This window comes from Rhinichthys klamathensis, unplaced genomic scaffold (assembly GCF_029890125.1).
Source record: "Rhinichthys klamathensis goyatoka isolate OS25496 unplaced genomic scaffold, OSU_Roscu_1.1 h1tg000473l_1, whole genome shotgun sequence".
Lineage (NCBI taxonomy): Eukaryota > Metazoa > Chordata > Actinopteri > Cypriniformes > Leuciscidae > Rhinichthys > Rhinichthys klamathensis.
Window position 1 is genome coordinate 182,972 of NW_026606961.1, and position 21,002 is coordinate 203,973.

Genomic DNA, 21,002 nt, shown 5'->3' on the forward strand with positions numbered 1-21,002 from the left:
AAAGGCATAGGCCTACTATAATAAAAATAAAGTTGTATACAGTGTATTATTGCAAGAGCACAATGGTCTCCACTCCTCTCACTGCAGGTAAGCTGTATTTTTAGAGAGGTTGTGTGAGTAAAATTGCACGAATCGTTCTTTGAGGCGGATGAATCAATGAATCGATTGATCCGAACTACTTGTTAATGAATCGTTGGTTCTCGATTCACCAATTATTGAACGGAGAATCACCTTTCCGACCTGTTCGATTCACACTTTGAGAACCGAGAGCATTTGGGGCGAACGGAGGGTTTGACTAACGGGGTGAAAAGTAAACCAAATAACTTACGAAATCAATCATAACGTTTTATTACGTATAAAAAGACAAAAAGTTGATGAAAACGAATATATGAACTACATATAAAATTAATAAACAACCAAATATTATGACCACTTTATGGAATGTTTTTTTTTTTATTAGACCTTGTGGAATGTCTGACGTTGGGACCACGTGATGTCGTAAATAATAGCCAAATCTTGTTGTTTGGACCGATTCTTTTAAAGTTAACTGTTCGAAAGAACCGATTCGCATAAATGAGTCGGACTTCCTATCGCTCGTTGTAAGGGGACCGTTGACTGGAGCGGAAGCTCAGAGTGTTGTCCTTCCTTCTGCCCGACTCTCAGGATGAGTATCGGTCACAGTTTGTCTGTATGTCTCTGATCATATCACACCAGCAGCTCCTCTCCCACCTCCCGAATGCAGGTAAGAGTCTACGTCCTGCATTCCGGCGTGCTGATTTTCTGTTGTGTATATTGTTGGGTGTCAAATATGCCTGACGTCTCTCCAGGCAGCTCTACCTCCAGAAGATCAGACGAGGAGAAGGTGTGTTCTGTAACTTAATAAACACGAGAGAACAGTGTTTCAACCTATTACACGCCACAGATTCTCCTGATTTATATATGACCGTATTTGGTGATGACAAGGAATGTCTGAATTGGTGGCACAGCCAGATGATCTGCTGCTGCTTTTCATGTTATGGTTGTCTGCTCTCCAACAAAACTTATTTCATGTAACGTTAACTTAAATCACCCAGGCCACACATTTTTTTGACATGGCAAGAATAGCTAATAATAATAGCCTTACATAACACAAACCCCGCCGTTTGAGTGGTTGACAAATTCATGGAAGTTACTTAGTAATTTCAAAGAGCAAGTTACGTAACGCCACAGCTGTCATTATCGTGACCCAGCGTTAGTTTGCATATTAAACGCCATAGTGTTCAGTCAAATAACTTTTTATGTCACATGACATGACACAGCGGTTGAGTGACAGAACTCACAATACACACATTGAACAGTATGCACAGTGTACACATAAAGTACATGTAATATAAAATAAATAATTATATATATATATATATATATCAGAACTCCTGCATATGTAGGGGTGTATTTCATCTAGTGAATATATGCAGTAGTACTGACAGCAGCAATATGCAATGTTGATGAGAGAAGTGAGACATACGGTTGCTGTGCAATATGATGGTCTGTGTGACAAACTGATATATGATATCTAGTCCAGAGTCCAGTAAAATTAATAAAGTGTTTGAAGTTCTGCATGTAAAAAAAAAAAAAAGAACAGAGTTTGGCAGTGTGCTTTTGTGTGTAACAGCTGCGACTGAATGATTACAGCGCGGCGCATGTTCTTTCTATACAAGACAAATAAGGGCCTGTTCAAAAGCTCTTGCTGGTGGTTCTACCTATTAATAGTGTCTTATGTGAAAGTGCTCTTTTGCTTTCAACTTTTTACAGCTAAAAGGGATTGATAAGAAACTTCTGCGACGTCTCCAAAGTTCAACTAAGTTAAACTCTGTCAGTGCCCTAGATTGCCATAATGTTTTGGCTCAGCATGAGAGATACTGTATCAACTACTCAAACATTTCAGTGTAAACATCAGGTGTCTGTCTCTCAGTAAGCACTCAGGATTGCTCACGCTGGTTTGTATTTTAGAATATATTATTTAAAAGTTTGGGGTCATTAAGCATTTTTTTAAAGGAATTAATACTTTTAAGGATATATTAAAATGATCAAAAGTGACAGTAAGATATTTATAATGTTACAAAAGGTTTCTATTTCAAATAAATGCTGTTCTTTTTAACTTTCTATTCATCAAAGAATCCTGAATAAATGTATCCTGGTTTAGCAACAAAATCATTTTCAACACTTATAATAAGAAATGTTTCTTGAGCACCAAATCAGCATATTAGAATGATTTCTGAGGGTTCATGTGACACTGAAGACTGGAGTAATGATGCTGAAAATACAGCTTTACCATCACTGGAATAACTTACATTTTAAAATGTATTAAAACTGAAAACAGTTATTTTAAATTGTAATATTTCACAGTATTGGTTTTACCTTTGGAGAGAATAAGAGACATATTTCAAAAACATTTAAAAAATCTTACCGACCCCAAACTGTTGACCTGTAGTGTAGATGATATGTCGATATTTTACAACCTTAGTGACTGACTACATAGTGTTTTTCTTAAGCTTTATTTTAAAATCACCTTAAGCAATTCTTAACCATTGTCAGAAAAAGGTTTTATTTGCGCAAGTATAAGGGCTTGTTTGTTGTCTGATTTACATCATGTACTTACATAATGTTAGTGTGTCTAAGGGCGGTCAGTTTGGTCTGAGGCCTTAGAGGGAGTCACTGGCCCTGGCCCAAATGGCACACTTCAAATGCACTTTCGGTCTTGTGGACTTACAATGGCTGCCGCGTGCACGTGCACGTGTCCGTTAAGTCCATGAGACTTTGTCATTTTAGGTTTCAGATAGGTGCTCACGAGCACCCCCTTTGCGGTCGATATTCGCCCTCGATGCGCACTTTTGCCGAGCCTGCACTGATGCGACCTCTGCAGCAGACTTTACATGGTGAAAGTGTGGACTCGTAGGAAGACTGTGAGTGCTTAGGGTGCCATTTGGGACAGGGCCACTCTCACGGCATTGAGATTACAGTTAAACTGCCAGCTGACTCATAGATCAGACTTTCAACTTTCTATCAGTTTCTTATGATTCATACAAATATACAAATTCATACAAATATTTGTTTTTTGAGAAAATGACATACTGTAAGTAAGAGAAATAGTGACGAATCATATATTTTCTGCATGAATTTTCAGATTAACAGGCATGCCAAAGGAAAAATATGATCCTCCAGACCCACGCAGATTATACACCATCATGTCAGCCGAGGAAGCGGCCAGTGGGAAGAAATCATACTGGACCGAGTTGGAGATTTCTGGTTAGTTATTATTCCTCACTTCGTCAATCTTATTCCTCAACTCATAAAATCAACTTATTTTAAAAAAATGTGCCACTGAAGGAACACTGACAAGATAAATGATGAATGAATAAACCACTTAAGTGAAACATGAAAACCTACTTATACTGAACTACTAAAAAAGTATTTTTTTTCCAAAGTGACTTCTAGTGCTGAAGATTTATCAGTGTTTGTGTGTTCTCTGGGATATTTGGTGAAAAAAAGTTTGTCACAAACTCTGTCTGTGCTCCTGTGTTACAGGGCGAGTCAGAAGCCTGAGCAGTTCACTATGGACGCTGACCCACCTGACTGCTCTCCACATCAACAACAACAACCTGAGCCGGATTCCCCCTGAAATCGCAAAGCTGCCCCATCTCGTCTACCTGAACCTGTCCTCCAACAAACTGCGCAGCCTGCCAGCAGAACTTGGCAACATGGTGACTCTCAGGTGCGTTTTAACAAATCGGTCCGTCTCTATGAGGTCCTGTCAGACTGAATGCAGCCTCTCAGCACATGCAGGTTCTTAAAAACAATAGTCATTAAGAACACTAAATTGTTTTGTTTCCATTTAAAATAGGCAAAATGTATAAAAATAGAATTAGGATGTGACTCAGAGGGCTTATTACTCTATTTAAGCTAAAATGTTTAATCAATAGACCTTTGTGTAGTTCACTTTGAACGATTTTATTCAGTTACACTAAACATGGTAACATGTTTTTTACTGTGTGTATTTCAAGGGAATTGCTTTTGAACAACAATTGTTTACGAGTTTTGCCTTATGAACTTGGTCGGCTGTTCCAGTTGCAAACCCTCGGCCTCAAAGGTGAAGCTTTTTTTAAGGGTTATGTGTGCAAAACAAACATGCAATTTTTGAATTAGGCCTAAAAACAATATTTCTTTTGCAGGTAATCCATTGTCCCAGGATATACTCAACCTGTATCAGGAGCCTGATGGAACAAGGAAGTTATTGAATTACATGCTTGACAATCTTGCAGGTAATAACGGACACAGGTACAAAGTGGCTTATTAATACAGTACACATGTTATTCATTTAATTAAGTTATTCATTTGACTTACTTCAACTATTTCCCCTCCCAAAATTAGTCCACCCTGAACAACTTCCCCAAAGACCTTGGATCACTTTGAGGGAGCGAGACCAAATGATGCCCACAGGTACATAGTTGCATCCCGTCACAGGCTTTTGAAAAGCCTGATTTAGCAACCGCAAAGCTAATATTAAATCTCTGTGTTCTCAAGCTGTGTTCACAGTGATGTGCTACAATGTGCTCTGTGACAAGTATGCAACAAGGCAGTTGTACGGCTATTGTCCCTCATGGGCCCTTAACTGGGAGTACAGGAAGAAGGGCATCATGGAGGAGATCACTAACTGTGACGCTGACATCATCAGCCTGCAGGTGCATATCCACAATATGAAGCTCACAAAATCTCAATTAAAATTAGCAAAATGTACACTACTGTCCAAAAGGTTGGGGTCTTTGAAAGAAGTCTTTGAAACAGTAATATTGTGAAATAGAGTTTAATATGACTGTATTGTATTTTAATATAATTTAATATGTAATTTAAAGTAAGTAAAGCTGATTTACTTCATTACATTACAGTCTTATGTGTCACATGACCCTTCAGAAATCAGTCTAATATGCAGATTTGGTGCTAAAGGAACATTTCTAAGTAATATAGCTGCAAGTAGCAATAATATGCCCAAGCACCGGTGCCACCGCCACCCTAGTGGCTTTAGGACAACTGTGCACGGCGGGCAATGTGCATTTAAAGCGGGTAAATATAAAAGAACCACGTCAAAATTATTTGAATACGCCACATTTACTGCAGACAGCTGGAGCCACTATGACCATGAACCACAACAGCCACATTCCATTTAAATTTGTCATAGGATGTTATAGGTCACTTTCAAATGAGTTCGAAGTTATCTTTGCAGCTTACATTTTTTTAAGTCCAGAAGTATTTCCCTTAAGGTCTTTTTATATTTTTATTAACCTAATTATTAAAACGAATTATATAAAACTATGTTGTCATTGACAACTACAAATGAACTGGATCTATGCCTTTATTTTGTTATTCAAATTAATAGAAAAAGACAAGGCCTGAGATATTTCTTATCCATTAACGCGGGCAAAAGCACACAGCAATGAATGGGTTAAACAGGTCCTATTATGCCCTTTAACGAAGAACTTTTTTTGGGGGTGTACTAGAATATGCTTTCATGCTTGATTGTTCAAAAAAACAATAAAAAAATGCACATATTTTACATTATTACAGCTCTCTACCCAGTCTGTCCTGAACGCATTGTTTAGTTCCGGATTCAATGAACCCCCTCCTTCTGAAATACGAAATGTGCTGTGATTGGTTAGCTGGCCTAGTGTGTTGTGATTGGCAGCGCTTAGCGTGTGTTCAGGAAATGCCCCTCCATAACCGCGAGTTCTGCTCTAGTCACGTGTAAAAATAAAGGATGGCAGCAATTTAAAAACCGATTCGGTTAACAAACGAAGAGCATCCAGAACGGATTTCATGCACGGACTTTCCAAGCACGAATTTCACAGGACATTTCAGAGTGCAATGTTTTTCTTGTACATTATACTGTAGGTACGATGTTATTCACCATTTAATATTTTTTTTATAATAAAATTTGTCAGAAAACTATAGTTATACAAACAGTAATCGATCACAAAAAACATGGTTAATTTTCCTAAGGTGCGGTGAACAGCCTTACAAAAGCTATAGTAAACAACACTATATCAACACTAATGTTGGCTAGCAGGCCAGTAGCAACAACATAAAACTTATTATTAGAACTGTAGAAAACGCAACTTCAAATAATAAGACATACTTACAAGTCACAAACAACAGATTGTCCCAGCAAAGTGGAAACTGATTCATTTCAGGAGAAGCTTTTGTGTGTAGCCTGCATCGTGGTTCTGGAAGGTGTTCTCCGTAAAATGTGCAGCGCACAGATAAACATATAATGTTCAGGAATAGTGTTTAAAATAAATGTTACCCATTCTAAGTTCATCCGCCTTTGGAAGGTCAAACAAATGAGATGTGGAAAAAAACAGCGTCTCGTTGACATAGCAGCAACTCATCCAGGCGTTTCTGTATTTCGTGGGCACAATGATTATTTAAATGAGGAACATTATGACTTCATAAAGCCCGGAAAAATAGTGTTAGTTCGTTGTAGTTCTTGAAAAGTGGATTCTGTTAAAATAAAACATCTCCCTGTAGAGTGAACTGAGCTTTTTAACCTTCCAGATCTTTTTATGCTCAAACTGCAACATTACACGCTAACTTAAGTTGAAAAAGTGAAAAAGCATAATAGGACCTCTTTAAACTCTAAACCAGTGTTTTCCAACCTTTTTTCAGTCACGGCACCCTTTGAAAATTGTAAAAAAAAAAAAAAAAAAAAATTGTGGCACCCTACACTAGTGTTGTCACGAAACTAATCTGATACTATACCTAGAAATGTATCGATTTTCAATACCAAGGATTTTATTCATATATAAACATTGCTCAATTTGCATTGCGAATCTCACCTAAATTTTTGCTCACTCAGTGTATTTGTGTTTTTATATTGGGATCAATTTGTTATAATTGCACAAGATAGCTTGTTTTTAATATATTTTATAATGTAATAATTTCACTGTTAATCTCCAAATGAATGTAGATACAACATAAAGACAGGATGTTTTAAGTAACTGTTTAATGGCAGAGAGAGAGAGAGAGAGAGAGAGAGAGAGAGAGAGAGAGAGAGAGAGAGAGAGAGAGAGAGAGAGAGGGAGAGGGAGGGAGAGAGAGAGGGAGAGAGAGGGAGAGAGAGAGAGGGAGAGAGAGAGAGAGAGAGAGAGAGAGAGAGAGAGAGAGAGAGAGAGAGAGGGAGAGGGAGAGAGAGAGGGAGAGAGAGGGAGAGAGAGAGAGAGAGGGAGAGGGAGAGGGAGAGGGAGAGGGAGAGGGAGAGAGAGAGAGAGAGAGAGTTGGAGACTGTTTACCCAGAAACATTTTAAACAAACTAAAAAAATGTGTTTTATTCTAAACTGCTTGTCAAAAGTAAAACGCACAACAAAAAAAGTAGTCTTTCATAATATCTAAGTATATATCCAAAATTCCAAATACAATAGCTAATGAAAGTAATTAATTATGTCTAAAAAACGCTGTTCTCAGCAACAAGAGTTTGATCTACCCTGTTTAAAAATAGTCCATCTAGTGGTTATACTGTGTATTTCATTTTATTTTATTTATTTATTTCAACCAGATAGCACGAAATCTGCAATTTGTAACTTGTACATAATGCATTAATTATAAAAAAAAAGATTAAAATGTGTTTTTTTATATACAAATAAATGGTGTATAATTTATTATTTAGATGATATGAGACTCTTCCAGTTTCTATTTTTGTCCTTAATTTAATCCCTCACCTTGGCAACGCAGTTCAAGATATCCAATACCCAATCGCAATTTAGCATCATCAATATATTGACATCATGTTGAGAAAGTTTGGTGTGAATCATATGAAGCCTTTTGGAGTTGTAGTTCAAAATTTAGAGATTGATTAAAAAAAAAAATACACATTCAAACAAAAATAGCTGACTTCCTGTTGATCTGAGCTAATGACTGTAAATTAGAAAGTTGTCCGGCTAGATGCGACAACAATCCCCCCCCCCCCCCCCCCCCCCCTTAAAAGTTGGCGCTTCTTAGCCATTTCTACATGCCCATTATTAAGGCTTTAACCCATGTTTACTGGCTGACAACTCTGTGTGTGTGTCGAGTTTCATGCAATTTGAAGCATGCTAAAAGTCTCAAAAACACCCAAAAAGAATATTAACGTTTGATGCGTTGCGATGACAACAGTATACAAGATATCAATAATCCTTTAGCAGGTGTACATCTGCAGTGTCTTGACATTATTCCGATGAAGTTTGAAGCAAATCGGGTAAAAATAAGGGAGATTTCTTAGCATTTTGAAAGTAACATACTTCCTGCTGCCTGTTGGTGGCGCTATGACTTTGACTCACAATAGTCACATCAATGTGATCGGCCTCCTACAACGAACATGCAGCAGAAGTTTCAACAAAATCTGTCAATGTATGCAGAAGTTATATAACACTGTTTCCATTTTTTCACCATAAATTTGTTGGCTTGCCATTGCCAAACCATTAGAAATATCAAATATCTGCTCCCAATTTTTTATCTTCAATGTCTTGGCTTCATGCTGACCGAGTTTGGTGATGATCGGTTGAATCCCCTAGGAGGAGTATATCAAATTCTACAGCATGCATTTTTTAAACAACCCATAATAGCCGACTTCCTTTTGGGCTGGCATATGACGATGAGCATGAAAGTTGTTTGGCCTGATGAGATCTATAAGTGTATGAAATTTGGTTAATGCAGGTAAAAATGGGTGCACTACAGAGCCCCTAAAATACAACAATATACAAGGGTGTGCCACAGAGCCCCCTATGGCATCTTGTGCCCGGCCCTGATAGCTGACTATTCTAATGTGTGTGTGCAAAGTTTCCTTTTGGACCCCAAAAGTGCCCAAAAGGTAAAAAAAATATTAGTTTAGGAAACCAATTGGTCCTTTCCCTCAGGCCTTGGGCCCTAATTGTCAATGTTAAAAACAGTTGTGCTGTTTAATATTTTTGTGGAAACCGTGGTACGTTTTTTTTCTTCTTTTTTTCAGAATTCCTTGAGCAGAAAATTCAAAAGAACAACATTTATTTGAAATAAATCTTTTATAATAATGTAAAAGTACGTTATTGTCACTTTTGATGTTTTTTGCATCTTCTTTGCTGGATAAAAGTTTTTTTTTTTTTTTTTTTTTATTACAGACCCCCCCAACCTTTGAATAGTAGTGTACCTCTCATGTCTGTAATTTCTATTATGGTTAATGAAAATGTGTTTTTTCCACAATAAACAAAGCTAAATTATTAAATATGCATTGAAACAATAGATTTTCCTTGAAGTTTGATATCAAGTTTTGAAACTTTTGATATCTGCAGTGGTTTACACTTCGCTCTAATTCTCCAACTGCATGTGCAGGAGGTGGAAACAGAGCAGTACTACACTTTCTTTCTGGAAACACTGAAAGAGCGTGGATATGATGGCTTTTTCTGTCCAAAGTCTCGTGCCAAACTCGTGTCAGAACAGGAGCGTAAACATGTGGACGGCTGTGCTGTTTTCTTCAAGACTGAGAAGTGAGTAACCCCTTCCATCTTTTACAAGGTTTAAAGTGAATTGACATCCAGCTCATTTTTTGCTCCTTTATTACTTTCTAGATTCGCTCTGGTGCAGAAAAACACAGTGGAGTTCAATCAGGTTGCCATGGCAAATTCAGAGGGCTCAGAGGTTATGCTAAACAGAGTCATGACCAAAGATAACATTGGAGTAGCTGTCTTGTTGGAAGTGAAGGAAGACCTATTTACTAGTGGTAAGGACATTGAATGATAACTCTGTAATTGACATGAAATGGCTCCTGGTTTCCTCTTCTTCACACGCTGCTGTTTAGCCTCGTCCTGTAGATGGCAGTAGATCTCAAAGTTAAAAATGTGAGAAACCTGAGATGACAATAATAACTACTGTCTTTGAAAATAAAGTAGAAGCCAAAAATCCTTATCCATCCATACATCCATCCAGTTATCCATCTATAAGACACTGATTGCTACCTGGATGTTAAACACCTTAAAAAAACATCAATAATAGCATGTTTTAGAAGATAAAACAATTCAATTAAACCATTTATGGCAGTCAAAATTTTGTAACCAAAAAAGTTGGGTTATGTGGTGGTCTGATTCACAGAATTATATTCTGTGGTTGTCGAATTTATTGCTAGGTTGTTTTTTCAATGATAACACTACATGTCCTTCATACAGCTGAATGAAATTTCTTCAGCATGCATACTTTTGAAATATGACACATTTAACAGTCTTTTGGTCTGCCATAAAGTCTTCAGTTGTTCATCAAACTACATGTGTCAGCAGTGTTTCAGATAAGACCCTGGTTGTGCTTTACCCTGGTTCTCAGCATATTCTTAATTTTTTTCTGTGAAATCATTTTACAATATTTTGTGTTTTCAAATGATTGCGATATAGATTGCACTTTCAAAACAGAGTTTCCTGTTTTCACTGTGTTTTTCTTGTTTCAATGACCTTGATAATAAAAGATCTTATTTAGATGTTACGTAGTGAATTTTAGTTCCAAATCTCAGTAATTAAAGGAGGCAGCTCCATTACCTCCTCTTTATTGAAATATTTTCGTCCCATTTGCTTTAGTGGTGTTATATTGCAGGTTTAAAGCAGCCTCCAGAGAAACAGCTCCTGCTGGTAGCTGATGCCCACATGCACTGGGATCCAGAGTACTCTGATGTGAAGCTCATCCAGACCATGATGTTCCTGTCTGAGCTAAAAAGTATCGCTGAGAGGGCCTCGGGATCCATCAACTCTGCCTCGCCCACGTCAGACACCAGCTCCATCCCTATCGTCCTGTGTGCTGACCTCAACTCCCTCCCAGACTCTGGTGAGTTATATTCGGAACTGCTTATTAAAGATAAATTATTAGAAAGAATGGGGAACACAGATGTGCAATCTGTATTGTGTAAGTCAGTTCTTATTAAGGGTGTGTTCACACTTGGTATGTTTGGTTTGAATAAAATGAACTCTGGTGCTATTGCCCTGGTTCATTTAAATAAGTGATAAGTGTGAACTTTTGAAAAGGCTCGTCTGAAATATGAACTACAATTTCAAGCACAGAAGACATAAAATAGGAAATTGGCCTTTCCGTTCCTTACATTAGGTTAAAACTGCATCCATCTGCTACGATATTAAAGGGACAGTTCATCCAAAAATTAAAATTCTGTCATCATTTACTTCATGTCGTTGCAAATCTATATGACTTACTTTATTCTGTGGAACATAAAAGAAGATATTTTGAAGAATGTTGCTAACCATTGACTTCCATTGTATTGACAAAAATCACTGAGACATTTAGCAAAATAACATCTTTTATGTCCCACAGAAGAAAAAAAATGTCAAACAGGTTTGGGATGACATGAAGGTGAGTAAATGATGACAGAATTTAAAATTGTGTGTGAACATTGCTAAGAGAAATAATGACATCAACTTTTGCCTAAGTCAGATTTGGCATGAAGCCCTTGCCTCGGCATCACTAGGTTTGCTGGCTTTTCCTCACAGGTGTGGTGGAATATCTGAGTAGTGGTGGAGTTGCAGAAAATCACAAAGACTTTAAGGAACTGCGGTACAGTGATTGTTTAACCAACTTCAATTGCAACGGTAAAAACGGCAAGCCTGATGGCAGTATCACGCACAGTTTCCAGCTGAAGAGTGCCTACGAAGGGAATCTCATGCCCTACACCAACTACACTTATGACTTCAAGGTGAGGAGATTCATAATTCAGAGATATTTTTTTTTTGTTACACTTTATTTTAAGGTGACATAGTTGCATTGTACTTACTCAAATAAGTACTGAGTAATATTAATTAACTACATGTATTTACTATACAATTACGGTTAGGGTTTGGTTTAGGGTTATTTACTTGTAATTATGCATAATTTACTGTTATTACTATACTAAGTCACCTTTTTTTACTCAAAATGGGAATAGAGATCATATAGGGTCTTGGGTATTTTGTATGTAAGGGCTCTAGAAATGGCAAAAAATGACTTGGGATCCATCCATTTAAAAAAATTTAACATTTTGTACCCAAACATCTTTTTTATTGACAAATTGCAGAATTAGGTCAGTGAGGTTGTTCAGATGTGCTTTAATTCATTGAGTTCATAGCTTCTTGTTCATTTTCTTTAGAATACCATTATTTATTATAGAACACCATTTTTCATTTATTACAACAAAACTCTATGAATCTTTAATTGTCATATGAGTCAGTAAATAGTCTCACAACATCACAATAATTGTTCCTGGTTCATTTAAAAAATGACTCATGGTTCACGTCAAGAGAGTCAGTAATGACTCTGAATGATTCACTGACCAAGTGAATCTGATTCAAAACTCATGCTGCGTCCCAATTCGCCTACTTATACTACACCCTAAAAGTATGTACTCTTTTTGTGAAGAAAAAGTACATACTTTTGAGTGTGTAGCAAAAGAGTAGGCAAGCTTTGGGACATCGTCATCATTAACGGACAGATCTGTCGCGTGCTGCGTGCATCCTGTCACCGTAAACTGCCCTGTCAATCATCTCGTCACAGTTAAAATCCTCCATTCAATCTAAGTTAATTTCTTACGGTTTCGGAGAGAAATGTTGTAGCACGTTCATCTGCCAGTCGTGGTCTTTCATGCCGAGACTCTCCTCATGTGTTTGGATTTTGAATATAAAAATGCTTTTAAAAGTTAATGGCTAAACATATCTTTGCAAAAGTTCACAATGCTGCTGCAGATGCAATATAATGTGGACAACATTGAATAAATACATTTTCGTCAGGTTAGATACTGACAATTAATCACTCAAACCCCTTTATCTAAACCTCTCTACATAACCGTCGGACTGACGTGTCCTCCATGTCTGTAGTTTTTGAACACTTTTCACTTGTGTTTGTAGTTCTAACCGAATCCTCGTCCAACGCGCGATGGGTTGTGGGCAATATCAGCCGTTAAAGTGTGCAACGATCTGCACTTCGGATTCTGACCGGAAATTGTAGACCATCCGGGTCTCTTTGGAACACTCATTTCAACATACTACGATTTGGGACGTACTAATTCTATTTTCGAATACTATTTAGGACGGATAGTATGCGAATTGGGACGCAGCATCAACCTTTTTACCGACTCTTAAAAAGACTTGGTTCATAGGAGTCATTCGTTATTGAATCTTGCTTTGTTATTGTATTGCATGGAAACCAGGGTACTGGCTGCTTTTGGGCTCCTGAGTTTAAATTATTAGCGCAAATTATAATTTTTTTTTGTTGCATTTACCATTTCTAGAGGCATGCTGCATATTGAGATTAGTGCCCTTTTTTAAAAACCTGTTTCCTTTTCTTTTTTTGAAGGGTGTGATTGACTACGTCTTCTTCTCTAAGACACATATGAGTGTTTTGGGGGTTCTGGGTCCACTGGAGACTCAGTGGCTGAAGGACAACAACATAACCGGCTGCCCACACCCGCACATCCCCTCCGATCACTTTTCCCTCCTGGCTCAGCTGGAGTACCACCCGCCTTTACCCCCCCTCAACGGGCTGCATCTGCCTGTCCACAGGTAGTGCAGCCCGCCTTCCCTCACTCTCCTAAACCCCAAATCATGGACAAACCCCAATCATGAGCCCCTAAAACTATAGGCACACACATTAAGGAGTGAAGTACTCACCTACTTTGTTCCTTTTTTTAACCTTTGCACACGATTGTATGATCTTATTATTACATTTTCCAACTTGGAAACAAAAGCTTAATACCAAACTAGGGTTGGGATTCTCTGTTTGGTACAAAACAAATGCTGCTTTCAGGGAAATTGATCCATTTGTCTGAATCTGAATGTGAGATTATAAGCCATGTGTCAGTATATGGATGGTAGAAATGTGTAACATTATGTGAAGACAGATCGTGTAGCATAATAATGTCAGCACGAGTATTAAGACTTTGTTTCGATCAGCATCTTTTAAATTCCCCTTCAACATCTCATAAATTTGACAAAGGAAGTGTAATGAATTCAAATAAAAATGACCTGATTTGTAAATTTCCCTAGTTCAATAAAACCACATTTGTCTCTTTATTGTGCAACATCAAATATTCACTGCATCCTGTCCGATTCAAATTCAAGCTTCCCTATTCGACATTACCAGAAGATGGATTTGCATTAAGATAATGAAGAGGAAAACTATTTTTAATCTGGTTTTAATCGAAAATCCTTCATAGTGCAATGCAAAGTATTATGCAACACATTTCTTTAAGTCCAAAATTGACACTATCAAAGAGGATCCCAGCCCTACTGATTATAACCCAGCTGTGTATGTTTGCTGTTTTCTCTTGCTGCTTGCAACATCGAAATCACATCACCGTACTGATGTATATTTACACAATACAAAGTCCTCCCTGCCTCATTTATGTAAACGAGCATTTCAAAAGAATATTTGATTGGCAGGGTTGGTGTTATTGGTACAATTTATTGCTACAGAAGACTAGCTAGGAGGGTAAGGGATAGTTCACCCAAAAATTCTGCCATCATTTACTCACTCTCATGTTTTTTTCAATTCTGTATTACTATTTCTACCTTAAAGACTCGGATGGCAGGTGAAAGTTTGCATGCTGTTTATTCCGTAAGGAATTAACAGATGTTAGTGAGCTACGATTCATGTTTAGTTGTATAGAAAAGTTATTTGGCGTAGGCGCCGTCCTTAGTCCCAATCCTTGGGAATGTAGATTCGGCTGATCCTGCCTGAAGATAAAGGCAGGTGCAGCGCCTACACCCGATGGATGGACAGGGGCCAACCTGGTGGCGGTGGAGACGATGAAGTGGGACGTCAGCGTCATCAACTGCAAACATAAAACGGAGAGTTCAGTGCTTATATACTTCAGGTGTCAATCAGTGATTGGCCAGACCAGTAAAAATAAAAAGATGTGGCATTTGAGTCTTCCTGGTAGAGCTAACGCTAAAGCTATCATTTCTTCTGTCGAGCAAAAACAAAACATGCTGGTGGTAACCCAACAGTTTGGTTACCATTGACATCCGTTTTTGATCATTGTATGGACAAAAACACTGAGAAATTTCTTTTTTTTTTTTTGTGTTCCACAGAAGAAAAAAATGACATGAGGTTGAGTAAATGAAGGCAGAATCTGCTTTGTCGTGTTGTTTCACGCTTTTTTCAACGCTAATGGCTTGTCAGCTGCATCGGTACAAATTGAACGTTAATTCATATTGTACTTATAAATGCCGTTTTGTGATTTGTTGGAAATGAGAAAAAATGAATGCGAGTTATTTTGAATTTAAGTTGAAAGAATTTTCTTAAATTATTATTTATTTATTGATAAATTCTAGTAATTTAAAGATAAATTAAATAAAAAATAACAAAAAATCTCCAAAAATACTGCATTAAAAATGTTGAAAAAATATTATCAAAATTAAATGAAATAAGCTTTCTGGACAAAAAAATAATCAAGTATAATTTTAGGGCTTTGGGAAGGTTTTGTTACAAAGTGTGGGCTCGTTTGCATCTCTGTAGAGATTTCACAAGGATAAACACTTACTCGTGTGCAATAGCAAGTGGGCATTGATACTGTTTCCTGTGCAATGATGTTAGCCAATAATATATATATATATATATATATATAAAGATAATTATATAAACCAGATAATTACAGAATGAGGGTTGAAAATAATTGTTTTTCCACATTTCTTTTGTGCAAAAAAAAAAAAACCTTTATTAAAATTATGACAAGACCTCATGGAAATCATGTCATGACCCCTTTAAGGGCATTTCTGTTGTAAGAGGCCGTTTTATCTCCCTGTTATATTTACATTTTTATGGTTCTCATTGATTTATGGTTTACTAAATTTCTCTTAAAACTGGAATGACTTAAATGAAGGCTACATGACTTTTTAATTCTGAACAGATTTTAAACCAATCATCATACACTTGCCAATTTTGTAAATGGTTAAAGAAAAAACTGGGCATCATACACTAAACGGCTGAGGATCACATACTATTATAACAGACTTTCACAATAACACAAACATGCAGAAACATGTAGGAGAAAAAAAAAATCAAACATGTTTAAATAGATGGATCATAGTCTGAAGCTAAAAAAATCTGAATACGTCCCCATCATACACTACGCAATTTTCTGTGAAATCAGATATTCAGATTTTCTCTGTCTTTAGGCAACTTATGCTGACTTGTACATTCTGTAAATCGAAGTTGTGTAGTGTATTCCAGCATTAAAGCTGCAGTCCGTAGCTTTTTTGAAAAATTATCCAAAATACATATTTGAGAAAATACATAACCAGCCAGTGTTCAAAACTATCTGCTTGCCTTAGCTCGATTCAAAATGGTAAGCTTGTAATAATGTTTTTAATTCCAGTGGTACTGGTGGATTTCCGCGGGAGATTCGAGCATGTCTTTGCGTCATTACGTCACATCTGTACACATAAAGAAGGAGTCTCGGCTAGTAGGCTATGTTGCGTGTGAGCTTTGTAGCCTTTTCTCACAGCACTTGATATAATTAAACTTATCAATTTGATGGCGGATCCAGAAAGGTTCAAACGACAATCACCAGTGACAACTAGAGACTCACCCGCTGTAAAATGCAAAAGACTTCGTTCGGACTTCGGAGTGGCTACAGAAAAAAAAGAGACTGCAACCGGACCCATGCGAAAACATGGATACATATCGGAAGGACATTACATGTAGTCACGCAATTAACATTAACAATTTGAGAACAAAGTATAATTCGCACGGTTTTGCGTGATATGATAAGCGATTTTTAGATTTAATCAGCGCGATTTACTGCAATGTCAGAGCCAGAACAAAAGTGGATGTTTCTTACTAGTTCAAATGACATTTTCCGGTGAAAATTCTTATGTTGGTCATACTTCCAAAAAGAATAATCTGTGATTCTGAATGCCAGTATCCACACCGGCGCGGCGACTGACAGCTGCACATTCTCCTCAAACATTGTGTTCATCCGCGCTGTGCCGTGTCGAAGTACAACTCACGTAAAGTTGATAATTCCGTGAATGACTGCAATTGCAGATTTCGAACAGAGATGGCGACAGAGGAAAAGACTTTAATAAACTTTAAATTAATTTATTAAAGTTTATTAAAGTCTGAAACTTTTTCAGACTTTAATAAACCAAAATATATTTTTTTGTCCAAACAAGCAATCATATATTTTTTTTTAAAGCAAGTTGTTAAAATCCTGGAGCATTTTATGATGTTTAACCTGTGAGGAGTGGAAGTTGGTGGAAGTACTTGTCTAATAGACACATCCAGGCTCACGCAATGACTACTTGGACAAAGCTATAGCTCGCCATGCTTTAGCAGACTGTGCCTTGTTCTGTGTGGAGCTGGTATGAGTAAAAAGCTTCAAAAGAAGAAAGGTCAGAGGTGCTAAAGTTGACTATGAGGTGTTGGACTATGTGTGCTGCATGCAGAGGTGGACAAAGTACACAACTTCCTTACTTGAGTGAAAGTACAGATACTACTGGTCAAATATTACTCCATTAAAAGTAAAAGTTGTTAAGACCGATTTTTTTTTACAAAAGTCAAAGTACAGAAGTACTTGTTTTTAAAAATATTTAAGTATCAAAAGTAAATGTCAATGCATTGTTTCATTATTGTTGCATTGTTGTATGTACTACTTACCTTATGCCTCTGAATCTATGCCTGCCGACCTACCCTCATATCAATATCAAATTTATTTCTATAACACAGTTCCAGTAGTGGGATTGAATGTGAGATTGAATAAGTGCACTTAATAACGTCCACAATGGTTTCGGACACCCAAATGGCTGTTCCCTCAAACAGTGGCCTATTTAAAAAAATTGTTTAGCTTTTAGTATGAATATGTTAGACTTACTGTTATCTATAAGCTAGTGTGCTCCAAAACAATGACAAAATTCGTCGGCTTCTGACGTCAACCCGGCTTTATTTTCCAACCAAAATCATCCCCTGACTGACGTTACTACTTTTCACTCAAGAACCTTGACAGAATTGTAGTAGAGTAAAAAGTACGATATTTGTCTTTCAATCAAATATAGTGAAGTTAAAGTAAAAAGTTTTCCGAAAAAATAATACTCCAGTAAAGTACAGATACTCAAAAACTTAACTTAAGTTCAGTACTCAAGTAAATGTACTGTGTTACGGTCCACCTCGGGCTGCATGTTACTTATAACTTACTGCCATTGGACTTTGGAGAAAAACAAAAACAATAACCACGCTGATTAACTCCCATCCCTGTAAAGTTTAATTACATATTTGGTTTGGATACAGACAACACATTGACATTTTTTAATAGCTGATGGTCATCAAAAACTTAATTTAATCAGTAAATGATGAGCAATATTTGACATTGCATAGTTTCTAAAAGCAACATCCAACACAACAAGAACAAAAATGTGAGTCTTATCAGCCTATGAATTCACTTTTGCAGAAAATGATTCACAATTAGAGCATTCCACTTTGATCAAACTGTGCCTAGTCTGAATCATCTTTTCTACAGCAGCAAGACGCTTACAGAGTGAGCCAGCACCAGCATCCCTTCTTCCATCCACCCATCCATCCATCTCTATTCTTCACCAGAGAGACATGTTGACTACTAAAGTGACCGTGATCCTGTTATAATGTCGCTGTTATGGTCAGCAGTTCTAAGTCAGTTTGCTTTGCATTGTTTCACTGGTTTTGTGGTAGCAGTAGTTTTGTTTTCTGAGGCTTATATTGTGTGTATATGTTTAAAACATATCCAGTATCCCTCACAGAAATTCCCACTGAACCAGCTGAATATACATTTCCAATTACAAAAGGGTCTGACTAGCCATGCTATTTTAATCCAGATTGAACACACAGTGTTTTAAAACTAGTTAGAAATGCATGTGGAATATAGTGCAAGTCTTTCCTTGAATGTGGACTGTGGCATCGGGGATTGAGGTCAGTCTTGTTGAGAAATTCTAATTAATGAAGGACCTGCATGATCATATGTAAAGCATCATTTTAATAAACTTGAGACACAATGACTGGAATTGGCAGGGGGAAAAAGCAATTTCCCAACATGATGATGGCTTTATCATTGGCTTTTCTCAATGACTCAACTGAGGAATACATGTTTTCTAATTTTCTCTTTTTTTTAGTCTATGAACGCATATGGTTATGATTTGAAATACAAAGCTCATCTGTGTTGTTTTGCAACTGAAAATGGTGCTATGTGTGGCCCATTTGTAAAACAAACTGAAAGTCCTGTCCTAGTGTCCTACCGTAAAGGCAATAAAGATGTCATTTAAAAGGAAGAAGGTTGTGAGATTTTTATTTCAAAATAATAATTACAGTTTTTTTAGGCAGCCTACGATAACAACATATAAATGTGTGGCTGTATAGCATTCTGCACACTAAACGAAAGGAATAGTTGAGAAAATGGAAAATATCTTTCTTGTGGTTGTTCTTGACCACATTGCTTTATGCCGCGGTGGGCACAGCAGTTTCCTTTACAGCTCTTTTGCTAAAGAAAAAAAGAAACAAAAGGAGAAGATAGTTAGACAACGCAAAGAAAGAAAAAAACAAAAGGTCAAATCTAGATTAGACCGTTTCGATTTTGGGAGTTGACATCCTACCTTCTCATTACTTTTGAGATGATATTGTTGATCCATCGTGCTTCTGGGTTTATGCAAACTGTTTTGTTGTCCTTTTTGGTAATCCTAAAGAATTGAAAGAGATTTGATGACTATATGCAACAATATCTGTCTGGGCTATAAGTGACATTTGTCTGAGAGCTGCGTGGGCAACTGTGCAAATAATGTAAGGCATTTTCGAGAGCGCTGAGGTTTGTTAGAACAGAGGAAATGCCCACCCCATGCACATTTCCCCATGTCTGTGATTGAAGCGTATAGAGGCAAAACATCACGACTCACAAGATCTCGATTTTGCGACAGTGTGCTCCTGGAGGCAGGATCTCAATCTTCTGGAACAGTCGAGGTGGGATCACGGCTGAGGTGGTGGCCAGACACTGACACTTCTTGTTGGTAGCAAAGCCATCCATTGGGAATGCTGAAACAGTTAGAATTATGTTTCTCAAAAGTACAATATTAAAATCATTTGATCAGAATCATTTGAGGCAGAATTAATGCTAATAGTTTTTATTTTTTAACAATAAAGTACATCCACCTTTAAACTTTAAAAGCACCATATTTATAGGCATTTTTGATCAAAATTAATTAATGCACATTTTGTGTATTAAATTAATACACAATTCATATAAATATTATACAATAAAATTTTAAATGAAATGATTAAATATAACAGGTTCTATTTTCTAGACTCTTACCCATGTGGGTTGTGAAGCAGCAGACTGCAATAGCTGCCAGCAGTAAATATGAGTTCAGTGACATGTTGAGGCTGAGATCAGGCGTGGAGTGAAGCAGGTCTGGGACGAGAGGCGTCTTCTGGACAGTTTATATTGATGCTCAAAAGAGGAAGTGATACAGGAGTGGAAAAAAAATGCATATGAGTTTAAATTTTGCTGTCAGGGGAAAATAATGATCTAGCTTTACTCTAAGAGGAGATGGAAAGATAATACTGTCTCACTTTATATATATATATATATTGCATATTATTTTGAAGCTCTACATCCTCTATTCTTTTTCAGGACTTTGTTTCACATCAATTTACTGTAACACTTAATTTTAGTGTTCTTGTTACACATCTTACAGTAAATTATGCATAATGCACCTAACCCTTAAGCAAACCATATTCCTAACCCTATAGTAATTAAATTTGGTTGCTTAAATGTAATTACACTGCAACAAGGACACCTTGAAATGCAGTATAACCAAATTTACTTCTGAATCTCATTAGTGTATTTTGTTAACTCATTGGTGATAATTAACACATGGCAATGGACTTTTGTATTCACGTTTTGTAATAGCATTTGTATTTTTTTTATTTTCTATTGTATTAGTTATTGTAATTCATTAATAATAAAAACTCAAAGTGTCAACAGAACA

The 21,002-nt window shown here is 36.9% G+C and overlaps 2 protein-coding genes across 3 annotated transcripts; one reads left to right on the plus strand and one right to left on the minus strand.

Moving 5' to 3' along the window:
• Nucleotides 1-602: 602 nt before the first annotated feature.
• On the plus strand, nt 603-19,093 carry cnot6l (CCR4-NOT transcription complex, subunit 6-like). 2 transcript variants are annotated; one of them, XM_056236905.1, is made up of 13 exons: nt 603-742; nt 3,164-3,285; nt 3,565-3,751; nt 4,041-4,126; nt 4,209-4,298; nt 4,408-4,476; nt 4,561-4,718; nt 9,370-9,524; nt 9,606-9,757; nt 10,615-10,842; nt 11,517-11,719; nt 13,351-13,556; nt 18,515-19,093. In XM_056236905.1, exons 2-13 carry the CDS (start codon nt 3,174-3,176, stop codon nt 18,531-18,533), a joined length of 1,665 nt encoding a protein of 554 aa, XP_056092880.1. In that variant the 5' UTR covers nt 603-742; nt 3,164-3,173; the 3' UTR covers nt 18,534-19,093. The 2 variants fall into 2 exon arrangements, with proteins under 2 accessions (XP_056092880.1, XP_056092881.1); XM_056236906.1 differs by lacking the exon at nt 18,515-19,093 and having other exon boundaries at nt 13,351-14,394.
• Nucleotides 19,094-19,398: 305 nt separating this feature from the next.
• Nucleotides 19,399-20,473, minus strand: LOC130072031 (alveolar macrophage chemotactic factor). Its single transcript, XM_056236907.1, has 4 exons — nt 20,324-20,473; nt 19,911-20,046; nt 19,614-19,697; nt 19,399-19,501 (listed from the first exon to the last, which is right to left on the minus strand). Exons 1-4 carry the CDS (start codon nt 20,385-20,387, stop codon nt 19,459-19,461), a joined length of 327 nt encoding a protein of 108 aa, XP_056092882.1. The 5' UTR covers nt 20,388-20,473; the 3' UTR covers nt 19,399-19,458.
• Between the last annotated feature and the right edge of the window lie 529 nt (nt 20,474-21,002).